Source organism: Morchella sextelata (genome assembly GCF_020137385.1).
Source record: "Morchella sextelata strain SCLS chromosome Unknown scls_7, whole genome shotgun sequence".
Taxonomy (NCBI): Eukaryota; Fungi; Ascomycota; class Pezizomycetes; order Pezizales; family Morchellaceae; genus Morchella; species Morchella sextelata.
This window is the reverse complement of record NW_025408622.1, coordinates 385,741-400,047: the sequence shown is the minus strand read 5'-3', so window position 1 is coordinate 400,047 and position 14,307 is coordinate 385,741. Positions and strand designations below refer to the sequence as shown.

Here is a 14,307-nt window from a genome sequence, read left to right as displayed (position 1 = left end):
AGCCCCGAAAGCATCGTTCCGGGCTATGCCGATAGAGTAACCCCCGCCAGTATCCTAACTCCTAAATGCCAAAAGTATGCCTATATAAAACGTAGCATTCCACCATTTACCTAAATGCAGTGAAGCAACGAAACCGACACTCATGTAAAACATTCACTTTGATCATTGATATTCACCAGCCACATCTTAGCCACAGTAGTCTCACAAGCCTCGGTTTTGCTGACTTGTGCTTGTGTTATGGTGGTCTGGAATGCCTGTCGCCGTGTTGGCTCATGATTGTGCCTGTTGTGTCATCCCCTCGTTTGGCCAGGTAGCTAGATTAAACGAACGCGGAGGGGAGGCCTAGGAGGGAAGGGGCTTGCTAGATCGATAATTCGAGGTTGTTTTACATGGTCCCTCGCGATGTCGTGATCAGAAATAAGAGGCTCAGAGCTAATTCGTGTGGGTTGCGGGGGGAGAAGAAGAAAGAAGGTGCAACGTACAGTACCCCCGTGTAGCTTCTCCGTACGCCCATCCTTTGAGTTTTCAAAAAGGTGCGTACTTAATCTTGATATCTAGCCGTAGAACACACACCTACAGGCTACCACACCAACTACGACGTCCCGATCACGATATCTCCCAACCCCCCCGGCGGTCACGAAATAGGTACAGTTTTCGCTCCCAAGGCATATGTAAATACATGTACCTATATAGACTGCTAGCTACACGTACACACACATACACAAATCCATGGAACACCCGCACCCCGAAACCCAAACATGGGGCAGCAGACTAATCACTCCCATCCTTCCCAGTCTCCCACCCACCACCGCTACCACCACCACCACCCCACACCGAAACGCCGATTCCAGAAGCTTATCTTCTCGCTTAACCGTTCTGAGTAGCGCGGCTCCCGAATCCCTGTCGCAGATCGTTGTTCAGGTGGCACCAATCAGATTGTACTCAGGGCTAGGGTTTGTTTTGTTTTGTTTTGATCTTTTTCTTGCGTGATCATATTGAGCTTTCTACATACAAGTATGTGTTGGATGATATCGGAACGTTCTAAGAAAAGAAATAGAGTTGGAGGTAGGCCAAAATACACATACAAGAAGTTTCAATTGGGACGCTCAGGATGGACGGCCCCATTTCCTCCCCTCTCGCGCTCTTCTGTTCTTTCATACAATACAAGTGAATCGAAAATAAGGAAAAAATAAAAAAGAAAGAAAGAAAAAGAAGCTGCAAATGGAACCAATGGAAAATGGTAATGAAATAAAATATACCAATACAAATTGAAAAATTCAGGCAAGCCACCAAACCAAAGTAACCAAAGTTCAAGACCCCAGAGAAAAAATAACACGAATACAAGAATAGACAAATGACTCTCCCTCCCCGCCTCCCACCCTTCGCCTCTTCCGCTAACTCCACATACTCGGGAGGAAAGAGATGATGAGATGAAAAGGAGAACAAGAAGGAAAGAAAAAAAGAAAAAAAAATGAGAAGAAAAAAAATAATACACATGACGAATGTTATATGTCGTTCAGTTCGGAATTTTTCGTGGAGAGCGTTTTTTAGATGCATTCTCGTCACACTATCACTGCCGCGGTTCGCACTCCGCCTTCTTCTTCATAACGTTTATCTCCGCATTTGTGGTCCACCAGGTGCGCACCCGCACTCGGGCCCTACTTCGGGTGGTGCTGCGTGACGGACTATATATCTCACATTATCGACGAACCCCCTCACTATTGCTTCATACGCATTAGGTTTTGCATGATTTGCAAGCCGTCCATGTTTCCTAAGCTCTTCTCCAGAGACTTCTACTTCCAGCTCATGCTCCTTGGAAGATTTGTTCTATTGCACCCGCTCAGTTAATACTCCAATGACATTAGGGAAAGAGGAAGGGTAGGTAACTTACCCCTGTGACCTGGGTCAAATCAATCTGATAAGCCAGATGTCTATAGCTAAGACGATCCTTCAGCCTCACGGGCCCATCATTTTCCCCCATTTCCATCAGTGATTTTACGTCCCCGTCCCATGGCATTTCCATATTCACGCTCACCCTCCAATCGAAGCGTGACTGTGGGCAGAAGATGTTGCAGTCTGCAATCCGGGCCTTGATTATCGTATTCAGGACCTTTCCGGTGCGCTGGTCTGTTGTCACCCTGACCTTTACCTTGTGCCGTGGGTTAAGTTGTTCCAGCAGCATTCGGGGGAGTGATGAAACCTCCGAAGGGGGGAGTTCGTAAAACATGTCTTTTTCACGAGTATGCGTGTAGCCCATCGCTATTCGAGTTGGTCCGGGGGGTTGAGGACTGCCTGCGGTAAGGGGGGTTTTGCTCTCCTCATAGAGCTTGTTGAGGAAGCGGTTTGCATGTTTATGTTGGTGCTGCAGTTTGTGCCACGAATTAGTTTATCATACCCTCATTACCAGCAGCTTCACCTGTGAGTTCCGCAACCCGCCCCGAAATAATTTCTCTCTTCCACTTTCATGAGTACGTACCTCGGTCATGCTACTCTTAAATTGAATCGGATAATTATGATCATTAATCATCACTGTTTCCGTAGATACAGGCAAGTTTACCCTTGCGTTGGTGTTTCTATCGATGATCTGCCCAATCTTTGCCTCAATCTCTATCATAGTCCCGCTAACCTCGTCAGCAGGCTGCGCCTCATATCTCATGATGACCTCCCGCCACAAAAAGTCCGCAATAGACCTCGTCAGTTCTTCATGCGGCTCTGTATTCCCGATTGATGGCTCCCAAGGACCGATAACCGGAACCATGCGCTGAGGACCCGCAGGAGCTGAAATTCTCTGCTGGTGCTGCTGCCCCTGCTGTTGCATCTGTTGCGGTTGCGGTTGTGGCTGCTGATGCTGGGGCGGCTGAGTGTGTGGTGGCGCTGGCTGTTGGTTTGGTTGCGGGGGTGCACTCTGGGGAGGAGGGGGGCCTGAAGTTGAACTGTTACTAGGTTGCCGCCGATTAGACATTACGGGGCTGCTACTAGAACTTCTCGAAGCCTTTCGGGCCCATATCGGCGCCTCATGATCTCTCCTTGGTCGCTTCCGTGGCGGGGCCCCGGACCCGGGGCTGCTGCTATTGCCCTCCACTGCGTGCGACGTAGTTGGTGTTGGCGGCGGGCCGAGTTGCTTATTAGGCTTAGGACTCGGAGACGGCGGGGGATGTGGCCGGGCGCTGATATTTGTAGGGGTGGAGGTTGACCGAGCTATGGGTGGTGGCTGATGGGGCTGATCTTTATTATTTGGAGAAACGGTTGCAGTACGCTGTGACGACGTGGAACTGGGGTTGCTGTTTGTAGAAGGAGTTGTTAAGGGGGGTGGAGGAGGCGGCGGTGGTTGTTGTGTGTTTTGTTGAGACGGCGAGGGATGCTGCTGTTGCTGTGGTGCCAGCTGTTGAGTCGAACCATCCCTGCCGTTGCCAACGCCGGCCGCTGACCCATTGGGTTTTCCTCTATCCACAACGGGACCAACCCATTTCCGCTCTGGAACCACAGGGACGCTCGGGGGAGCCTCCCGAGTGTCAACGTCCATCGCGTCGTGGTTACGCCGGTCGTGGTTCGGCGTCCCCGCAGCCGGAGAGCCCCGTCTCGGTCTTGTATTATTATAGCCTCCAGTGTGACTGCCACCGTGCTGGGAATTCGGGCGGGAATTCTTCTGCTGCGGGCCGGGATACGAGAATTCCTCCTTTTGCGTATCTGGAATTGGCTCGTCGTCGGGTAGATAGGTAGGGACTCTTGTTTTGGGTGATACACTGATGTCTCGTTCCCTAGCAACCCTTTCCCGCTCCCGCTGCTCCCTTTCCCGTGTGTCCCGGTCTCGTAGCTCCTTCTCTCGTTCCCGTTCCCGATCCCGCTCTTGATCCCTCCGTGCTATAGGTGTAGATATTGTAGGTGATGACCTATCACTAGCACCACCGCTCCCCGCGTGTATCAATGGCGGTCTTATTGGGCCAATTGGCGAGTGCATAGGTGATTGTTGTATCGGCGACTGCCTGGGGTATCCCTGTGGCTGCTGCTGGACCTGTTGTTGAGCCTGCGGCTGCTGTTGGTGGTGTTGGCTATGATACTGGTGTGGGGATGGAGCAGGATGCAATAGGTGCGGTTGCTGCTGCGGCTTATTCGCGTATTGAACCTGGGGCTGCCCCTGTGAAGGTGGGGGTAGTGGTGGAGGTGGTGGGGGGAATTGATTATGCGAACTGCTCGAGATAGAGCTCGTAGGCGTTGGACTATGGATTGAATGCGCGCTCATTGGGTGCGGCGTACTTGGCGATTGCGCGTAGTTTGGTTGATGGTGTTGCTGCTGTAGCGGCGATGGAGGCGGGAATAAAAAGTGACGACCCGAATTTGGAGGCGGGCTTGGATGGTAGGGGGATTGTGATTGAGGATGCTGCTGCTGCTGCTGATGGGGGTATCCCGGTGCTGGGCCACTATGCGCAGGGGACTGAAACGGAGATCTTGGGGGCTGTATTGGTGGAGGAGGAGTAGGGCGATGGTTTTGCTGTTGTTGTTGGTGATGATGATTGATCTGTGAGTGCGGCTGCTGTTGCTGCTGCTGTGGTTGTTGGTGATGTTGCTGCAGCTGTTGATGCTGCTGCTGGACGTGCTGCTGCTGCTGCTGCTGCTGCTGTTGTTGTTGTTGGTGATGTTGCAGCTGCTGGTGTTGAGAGTGGTTAGTAGAATGATGAAGAAGAGAGTGTTGATGTTGCTGCTGTTGATGGTAGTGTAGCGGCTGCTGCTGCTGCACTAGTGGCGGCGGCGGCGGAGGAGGATTCCGAGGTGATTGGGGCGGACCCTCGTTTAGCATATTGCGGAGATCCATTTGTTTGCTAAGCGGATGATGAATGGTGACGGGGTTACGTTACTACTTAGTGTATGACGTGCCCGCCGGAGTAGAGGGGAACGGAGGAGGGGGTTAAAGGTGGGTGGTCGAGATTGCTGATGTGTATGTAAGAATCCCCAAAGCTTTTATATATATGTATGTAATAAATATATAATCACTCGATACTACTCACAGTCTCTCTCTCTTTTTTTTCTTTTTTTTTTTTTTCTTCTTAGTGCTGGGGGAAGAGAAAGAGAAGATTAGATTGCGTGACGCGATGTTGCGGGGATCCGGGGAGTTGCAAATGGAGGGATTGCCTCGGCGGGCAGGAAAGGTTGTTACGCGCGCCGCGGTAATCGAGTATTTGGAAGCTGTTTGGATGGATAGGGGGGGTGTTGTTGAAGGGCTTCTGAATCGATGGCGGGGGGTGGAGGGCAGCGAACGAGTGAGTGATGGCGACACGACAGAGAGTTATGGGGTAGCAGGGATATAGGGTATATAGGGGGGGGGTATTCGAGGAAACAGTCGCGTGTCAAAATCGAGTGAGTCTCTCTCTCGAGAAGGGCGATGGGGGGGGGGGGGGGGGTGAGGTGGAGGGAGGCTGGGGCTTGGGGGGGGGGGAGGTCTCTCTTGTCAATCGAGTTGTCGAGTGACGAAGTAGGATCGACTACTATAACTAACACACTCACTCGCTCACTCTCAATCTCAATCTCAATCTCCTCTCACTCCTCTCTCACTCGATCACTCGATCACTCGTCCCCACTCACTTCTTTCCCTCAGAAATCAATAAAGAGAGATGGAGAGAGCGAAAAACAAGCTTTCAACACTTCACGCCTCACGCCTCACTTTACGCTCACAATCTCGTTCTTAGGACTGGATTCACGACGACTTTTGTTGGTGTTTGCGAAAGAGAAAAAAAAATTATGTAGGTAGCGAGTTAGGAAAAGCGAGGGTCAGTGCGTCTTCAAACCACCCCGGAGGCACAGACAGATAGACGACTGTACTCAGACAGAGATAGACGAACAAACAGATGGACGGTCCGGTAATCAGTCAGCCAGGACAACTGAACAGACAAGACCGGAATCCACAATTACATACATGTGCGTCTTTAGCAAATGAGTAAATATAGATTCAATTAACCACCACCACACACCACACGAAACCTCCTGCACCCCTCCTCCCCCTCCCTTAAAGGAAATCACAATTCAGTTTATGCAGAAAACCAATACGCAAGAGCTGCTTCAATGGCTCAGAAAGTGGGGGGGGGGAGGGAAAAAATGGTGAGTGTGTAGGTATGCACTGGCATGGAATATGCAGCAGCACCTCGGTGGAGGCGAGTCCCAGCTTCTCATCCTCCTACCAAAAGAGACACACAAAGAGAACACGACGGGGGTGCCGCGTGCCAGCCTCACACAGCAGCCAGCCAGCAAGCAAGCCACGACTTAAACCCCCCTCCCAAAAAATGAGGGTGAGCCCGGAGAGGGAAAAGTGTGTGGGAAGAAAAAGAAAATAAATGAAATACAAATACTCTGGAGCACCTCTACCCAAAGTGCAGTGCAGAGTGCTCACATCATACATGATGTGTGGATAGCCACATAACCGGTCGACCTCATATCCGGAAACAAAGAAAGTCTGCTTGAACGTGAAGGACACAGCCACATACATAAAGAGGCGTTGTGGGGCAAGATCTAGATATTCCAATCAATTTAGTATTGTTTCAAATTCTTGGTATGCATGTCTCCGAATATCAAATACATGGACTCTTCATTCCCTTCCTTATAGGTGAACTCGCAGAGAAAAACCCCACCTCCTCCTCGTCCTGCCTGGGAGGCAATCGCCCTCGCGAGGAATAGTAACTCCGGGACTTCGGCTACTCTTCACTCTTTCGTCCACTGCAATTGGCCTCCGTACCTTAATGCTTGCCATTGCATGTCAACGTGCGCAGACAAACAGAGAACGAGGAGGAGGTACAAGTATGTATGTAGGTACATGTACTTACATGTACCTACATGTATGTACATCAATCAGGTCTTGGCGAAGACAAAATGCCCGAGACCATTAAAATGACGGAGACGTGCATGTTGTTGTGTTCTAGAGTCTAGCTAGCTGTGGAATTGACGGACCTGTTGATGTGATGTAACAACGAGGAGTAACAACCTCCTCTTTACTTTTACATGATGTATCTGTGCTTGTACCCCGCCAAGTTACCCCGCCAACCCTCCCCGATAAACAGCCGTCTTTCCTGTCGAGGATACAGCTCCTGTAGCTCACATAAACACCCCTCACCTCCACCTCTCAAACTTTTATCCGATCCTCCACCTTAATTCGAACCTAAAGCTCTGCATATATAGCCTGATTTACCTCTCGATGTCGACTCGACGTGCAACTCATGCAAACAGCTGGTACTCGGGTGATAAGAGGACGCTGAATGCAGAGCTAAATGAGTGGCTAGAAGCTGTTGGAGATGAGATCGAAGATGCGGGGTCTGTACCAGTGAGCGGGGCTAGAATCATCATCGCACCGTATGTTTGAGCTTCCCTGAGCTGTCTTCATCCAAACTATCTTCCCAGTTTACAAGTGTTTCACTCTACCTCTCCTGCTTGGATTTTGCACTTAGTTAAAGAGAACACTTCCGGCCATCTATCATCATCATCAGAAAGCTCGTTTCCACGATTTCTATAGAGCGGAGCTGACAGAAAACCGACATCATCCAGACATGCAGGCTACTCTTACTCCGGGCCAGCAGCAGCATATGCTTACAAGTCCTGGGACCTCTCTCAAGCGTAAATACCCTCTAATTATCCAAGAGATGTTTGCTGATACCTCTAGTAAACGAATCCTCATCCTCGGCCCCTCCCACCACGTTTATCTTGCTAGCTGTGCTCTTCCCCCAGCTACCACTACTACGTATGCGACTCCTCTCGGTCCGCTCACACTAGACTCAGCTACTATTTCATCTCTGCGAGCAACGGGCAAGTTCCAGACCATGACGATGGCAGTCGATGAGGCAGAGCACTCCCTCGAAATGCACCTGCCGTATGTTTACAAGATGCTTGAGCTTGCGGGGAAGACAGGAACACCGATTATACCCATTATGGTAGGATCTGTGGGCGCAGCAGTCGAGAAAGAGTTCGGGGAGTTACTTGCAAATTTGATTGGTGCGGAGGACGTAGCTGTAGTTATCAGTACAGACTTCTGCCACTGGTATGTTCGGTCCTTCCGGGTTGAGATTCTGAGATAGGACCTGGCGCTGATATATATAAGGGGAACTCGCTTCGACTTTACCCACTACTACCCTGATCTTCCCGAAGTTCCTGGTCCCATACCGTGCTCCCATCCTTTGCCTGACCCTTCTTCTGTGAAACCTTCCACATACCCCCCGCATCAGAAACTATCTTCTCGGGTCACACCACCAGCTGATGGGCCGCCAATTTATGAGAGTATCACAGCACTCGATAAGCAAGGCATGTCTGCTGTGTCCACAGGCAGTCATGATGTCTTTGTGGAGTACCTACGGAAGACAAAGAACACCATCTGCGGGCGCCATCCAATCGGAGTCGTCATGGCAGGAATTGAGAGTATACTTGAAGAAACAGACGCGGACGAAACCCAAGGAAGGTTCCGGTGGGTGAGGTACGAGCACAGCAGCGAAGTGGAAGACGTCAGAGACAGCAGCGTCAGTTACGCTAGTGCTTTCTGCATACTTTGATCTAGCCCCGCCGGGGCGTATCTACGTTATCTCTTTACTCTATAAATTTTTCCACGGCGGCTTTTCATTACTATTTTTTTTTCTTCCTTGCATTAGCCGAAGGCCTTCACTATCGAATATTGAACCTATCACGTTTGCCCAGTGAGATCATGCGAGTGATATCCTATGAATGACGTCTTTCATCACAATGTAAGCCCTATGCATAAAGGATAAATTGCTATGCATGTGATGGTAATAATTGCTTTTTTATATTCCTTTAATCAGCTTTGTTTTGCTTTTCCGCCAATGCGAGGAGGGTGAGAGAGCGGAGGGATGGGACGTAAGGTAAGGCGAGGTAACATTAACCCGAGTAAGGGATATATTCCTCATCCCTTCAAACCCAGGGATACTGCCCACCTCCCTACATGTATGTATGTAGCCTGCCCTCTACCGCGGTCCCGAATATGTCCTGTCCTCATCACGCACATCTGTATGTCTGCACCTCCACCCAAACAAAGAACTCCCTGGGCACAGACACCAGGACCCGTGCGCGCGGGTCTAGAACGGGACGCCCACGTGGGCTTGAGGGGTGCTAGGGTGAGGGGAAGGAGGGGGGTGCGGTGCGAACGGAGTGATAGTTCATGATCGCCCCCTTAGCCCCCTAGACCAAATCTTCCTCTGACGACGGGCGTTCCAGCACCGGGAGCTCCCGGGGCCTGTCTTGGCGCGTGTTTCTGACCCTTTTTTCTTTTTTCTTTTTGACGGCCGAGCGGGCCGGGCGGAAAGGGGGGGGTCGGCCGGCTGCCAAGAGTGTGTGGGGGGCGCGATGTCGGTTTTGGGAAGGTCGATGAGAGTGACGGGACGGCGCGTCATGGGGTATCACTCGCTGGTTTGTGCGGTCGTGGTGATATTGTTATTGTTATTGTTGGACGGGTACTGCGAGTTTTGGGGGTTGTGAGGTGAGGTGGATCAGATTCCCGGAGAGTCTCTTCTACAGCAGTGGCGGATGTTGTTATAATTAGTTAAAGCCCAGAAAAATCTTTCTCCCTCTTAGGCGCTAGGACGGGGTCCCTCCTGTGCTGTCCTTAGGTCCATTCGGTGGAGTTGGGGCCGCTCCGGTGGTGGGTTGGAGATCATGAGCAAAGGTCGGTGTAGTAATCAAGAAATATTTCTAATCCCTCACTGTAATTTCAGGACGATGGTTTGCGGTTGGGTGATTGTAGACGTTGATGACCGCGTAACGTTGTCACGTGGGGTCTGGTGGCATCACATAGAATGTTTTGCCCAAACCTGGGAACTGGAAATCGAGCAAGATGATAGAAGATAAGGGTTTCTTTCTCTCTATCACTCGTGTTAGGGTTCGGCTTGATCTGGGTATTTGCTCGGGGTGTTGGGTGTTACGATTACCCGGTGGAAAAAAAGGCAGAAGCCCGTGAGTGTCCTGGCCCATTCAAGGAAGCTACTCACCCACTAAGCGTTTATCAATGGGTGGGCCCATCGACGTGCCCTTCGCCAGTCTCTAGATGCATCCTCACGCCATCTGAAAAATATAAAATAATATCTTGATTTGTCGAGATTACTCAGAATATGCATGCAGGTTTTATCTTCCTCAAACCTTCGAGAAGATAGAGTTTCCTGCCCTATTCTGGGTAGAGCATATAATGTTCTCTTAGTGATAGCATGACAACTTTTGCCTACTATGTAGTTTATATACAAGTAAATCTAGATTTTTTAGACGACGAAATGTGTAGCGAATGGGTCAAGACTCTTATGGATATGGTTGGGGAACTTGGTCATGGGAAATCACTCGTGTTCTATTTCTTTCACGGAATATACACGTATCCCACTCGGACTACTATATCCATACATATAGTATTTAAGTCTAGAACGTGGCCATAGTCAGTAGAAGACAATCTTAAGGGTGTCCGTCAACCCTTCCATATCTCCAACTGTAGTTCTACCCAGCATCATAGCATTCAATCCAAACCTTTTTCACCCAACAAGTCAAAATGAAGCTCACCAAAATATCCTGGTTCATCGCCTTAAGCCTCCTCCCAACTCTTGCCCTAGCAATCAAGTGTCCCCCCGACCTCTATAAAAACAACCGCTATCTCGGCGGCTGCAAAGACATGACCAACTCCTGGATCGTCAAAGACTTCCTCTGCGAGACGCACGCCGGGTCCCCCCTCTCTAAAGACGTTCTCGAAGCTTCCAACGTCCTCCGGGGCCGCGGTAAGGGGGACGCCCAGTGCAGTCCCGAGACGCAGGGGGAGAATCAGTGTGTCAAACTGGTCACGCATCTCTTGGCAGGCGTCGCGGTCTGCGGGATGGGGGAGATGAGGGGCGTGGATTGTGTGAGAATTGCGAACTTTGTGTGGAGGCTGGAAGGGAAGTGTAAGCAGACGTTTGAGGGGGAGGAGGAGCCGAGGGTAGGAGGGAGGGTAGTGTTTGAGTGGGGGAGGATTTTGGTCTTTTGAGGGGATCCTGTTATTTGAATAGATAGAGAGACTTGGGGATTGAATTCGTTATAGGACCTTTCTGGAGAGTGGGGTAGTGTGGTTTAGCTATGAGAAGGCTACAGAGCTACTTGAATTAAATGATATTTCTATGAGAAAAGACAAAATACTCTCATTACTCTTGGATTCTACCTCTCAGCGTGATATATGCGCCCCTAACAAATACTAACCCACATGATTTAGTAAAACCATTTTACGCCTTATGTTCGTTTCCAAAAGCCATTCCATTTTCGAATAGTATATGTGTGTTTTATATGGCTCATGATCACTGAGTTTCTGAAAATACCATTGACGTCTGTGGAACAGCTTGGTAAGTATTAACAGGGGCGTCAATGGGCCGTGGGTTGAGACGGGCGGCCCGGGCTATTTTTTGATGGGCCGGGCCGGGCCATAGGTTTTATTTGATGGGCCGGGCCGGGCAGAGGTCAATATTTGGCCCGGGCTAAATAGGTAGGCCCGGGCTTCGAGGTGTTCATACAATATTAGCGGTTTGAAGGAGGGTTCGAAGACACATATACATCTTTTACCATAAGAGGCAGTGAAAACTGTAGCATATTCGATCTTATCTATTTCCAGCCAACGAACACAATAAATCAAGCAGACGCGAACCAGTTCGCGTGGATGAACACCCAGTTCTTACCGATGAACACCCCATGCATGGAAGCCCGGGCTGGCCCATTGACGCCCGTGAGTATTAAAAATTCAATAACTTTCATTTAACCTATTGACCCATCTTCATAAACTAAAACATGGTTCAAACACTCGCATCGAACATAGAATCAAAATAATTAGTGGGTTAGGGTTTCTTGGGAGTTCGATAACAAAGACTGAGAAGGTTTGAACACCTCTAAGCCTTGCTCACATACTATACCGTCTCAACTGCCCTTTTTATGGCGGTCTTTTTTTTATTTACTTTGAGTGTGTTCTTGTCGACGTTTAATAGGGTGAGATATTACGCCGTGACCTTGTGGTGGGGAAAAGGTGGTCTGACACGTATCACAAGAGGTGGCAAATAGATACCATCGAAGTATATAGCAGCAGAGAATTGGTAGAGATCTATCTCTTCTTCCTCAACTTAACTATCCTCCCTCCTTCGGCGTTCTTCCTTTCAGCTCGTCCTCGATCGAGGCTAATCTAACAAGCCAGCATTATACCGGTGATCCGTCAGCGACAATGATCATCACGAGTCTCATAACGCTTGTACTTACTTCGTGATGGGAACGTACGAGAGTTTATAGGAGTTGTGTTTCTGAGCATGTTTATTAATTCTTCGGTGAGTTGGCTCGTTGTGGGCTTCTTTTGGCTTCATAGATAATCACTCGGCATGCGCTGACTAGGGTTAGGTTTAGGTACAAGATAAATCAGCACTCCGGGCACTTTCAGGTTGAACCGAAGCGAGATTCCAGGTATGACAGTGGTAGAAATATTGATGGATATCCGACGCCACCGTAAATGCTCGAATGAACTGGGTAGTATGCTGTATTGCCCGGTGTGTTATTGGGGGTCTGTGGGTTAAGGTAGCTATGTCTAAGATATGGATCGAGAAATATCGGTCAAGTGAGTTAATTTCCTCCGTCCTCTTGATAATCTCGTCTTGGTCTTTAAACTCTACTATGAGAGCTTGAATATTTGATGAAATGTAGTAAGATGACAAGCATATCTAGGCATCAACCGTCCAATATTTGCAGCAAATCACATCAAGCCAAAACCGACTGGTTAACATACGAAACAACTTTTATTCTCAGGACATAGATGAGTTTATGTCAGTGGATATATACAATTGCAGACAAACTGCACCTCTACAACCTCCTCAGGATATCATCGACAACCTCCTTGGTTCCAGCCTTACCACCCAAATCGGGCGACAAGTACTTGCCCTCAACCAAGTTACCGTCGACAGCCTCGTAGATCTTGGCGGCGGCATCAGTCTCGCCCATGAATTCCAACATCAACCCAACACTTCTGATGGTGGCAATCGGGTTCGCAATTCCCTGGCCCATGATGTCCGGGGCAGAGCCATGGCAAGGCTCACCAATGGCGAAGTTGTCACCGACGTTCGCGGATGGCACCAATCCGAGAGATCCAACAAGGGCAGCGGCGCCGTCGGACAGAATGTCACCGTAAAGGTTGGGCGCAACAACAACGTCGAAGTAGGCGGGCTCGCGGAAGAGCTTGTAGACCATGGAGTCGACAATCTGCTCCTCACAGCGGATTCCAGAGTAGCCTGGGTTGGACTCGTAGACGGCTCGGACAGTCTCGCGGAAGAGTCCATCGGTCTGGGAGAGGACGTTGGACTTGTGGGTGATGGTCACGAGCGGGGAGGCAGCGCCGGCGCCGCGGAGAGAAGCGCGCTTGAGCGCGAGCTCGAAAGCGATCTTTCCGATACGGCTAGAGGCACGGGCAGAGATGCGCTTGATTGCCTCTGCGACCTTGGTGCCGTCGGGGGCGGTGAAGGTGCGCTCCTCTTTGACGTACTGGGCGGGGTTAGCTGGTTGGCGCGATCATTGAGGATTAGGGGTGATATACCAGGTCCTCGGTGTTCTCACGAACGATAACGAGGTCGACGGGAATCGCACCACCCTTGACGGACTTGACTGGGCGGACGTTGGCGTAGAGGTCCAACTTCTTGCGGAGGGCCACAATGGGGGAAGAGTAACCCTCGACCTTGGTGCTTGGGGAGCTGCGGAACCGTCGTTAATCATCTGTTCGTCTCTTCTTTTTTTTTTTTTAATATTTTCGTGATATCTGATCTGCTTACCTTACGGCACCGAAAAGAGCACCATCACACTCGCTCTTAAGCACATCGACGGTCTTGTCCGGCAGGGCAGTTCCAGTCTTCTTGAAGGTCTCAAAACCAGCCTCAAGGTCCACAAACGAGAACTTCAAGTTTGTGGAGCTCTGTAGTGCCTCGAGGATTTGCCTTCCAGCCTAAATACACATATCCATAAGCACTGCACTCATTCAATTGGCGAAAACGAATCTCTCGGTAACTTACGGGAATAACCTCACGGCCTATTCCATCACCGGGAATGAGTCCTGCAAAAAAGCCAAAAATTAATTGAGCTCATTCAGAACAGGGAGTGTAAGTAAGGCACGTACCAATTCTAAGAGTCCTTGCTGCTGCGGCGGCCATTGTGGATTGTGGGGTTTTGGTGTGCGAATTTGAAGTTTTTTTTTGGTGCGTGAAGATCCGATGAGGAGGTTAGACTGAGTTTGTGCGGTGATTAGTCAGCAGCGAGGGGTGGGATTGGTTGCTGCATCTTGGATTATCACTCGGTTTTGGTTGTTTACTA

General features: G+C 49.9%; 4 protein-coding genes across 4 annotated transcripts; 2 read left to right on the top strand and 2 right to left on the bottom strand.

Annotated features, from left to right (window-relative positions):
* Positions 1-1,611: 1,611 nt before the first annotated feature.
* On the bottom strand, positions 1,612-4,810 carry H6S33_011787 (uncharacterized protein; the record flags this gene model as incomplete). The annotated part of the gene is made up of 5 exons (XM_044843678.1): positions 1,612-1,827; positions 1,892-2,362; positions 2,477-2,491; positions 2,558-2,922; positions 2,977-4,810. 5 exons carry the CDS (start codon positions 4,808-4,810, stop codon positions 1,612-1,614), a joined length of 2,901 nt encoding a protein of 966 aa, XP_044695455.1.
* A 2,716-nt stretch (positions 4,811-7,526) lies between these two features.
* H6S33_011786 (uncharacterized protein) lies at positions 7,527-8,519 on the top strand (the record flags this gene model as incomplete). Its single annotated transcript, XM_044843677.1, has 2 exons — positions 7,527-8,014; positions 8,075-8,519. 2 exons carry the CDS (start codon positions 7,527-7,529, stop codon positions 8,517-8,519), a joined length of 933 nt encoding a protein of 310 aa, XP_044695454.1.
* A 1,988-nt stretch (positions 8,520-10,507) lies between these two features.
* On the top strand, positions 10,508-10,975 carry H6S33_011785 (uncharacterized protein; the record flags this gene model as incomplete). The annotated part of the gene is made up of 1 exon (XM_044843676.1): positions 10,508-10,975. The coding sequence occupies one exon, from the start codon at positions 10,508-10,510 to the stop codon at positions 10,973-10,975; it is 468 nt and encodes a 155-aa protein (XP_044695453.1).
* A 1,838-nt stretch (positions 10,976-12,813) lies between these two features.
* H6S33_011784 (uncharacterized protein) lies at positions 12,814-14,147 on the bottom strand (the record flags this gene model as incomplete). The annotated part of the gene is made up of 5 exons (XM_044843675.1): positions 12,814-13,488; positions 13,541-13,694; positions 13,773-13,942; positions 14,010-14,050; positions 14,114-14,147. The coding sequence occupies 5 exons, from the start codon at positions 14,145-14,147 to the stop codon at positions 12,814-12,816; spliced, it is 1,074 nt and encodes a 357-aa protein (XP_044695452.1).
* Between the last annotated feature and the right edge of the window lie 160 nt (positions 14,148-14,307).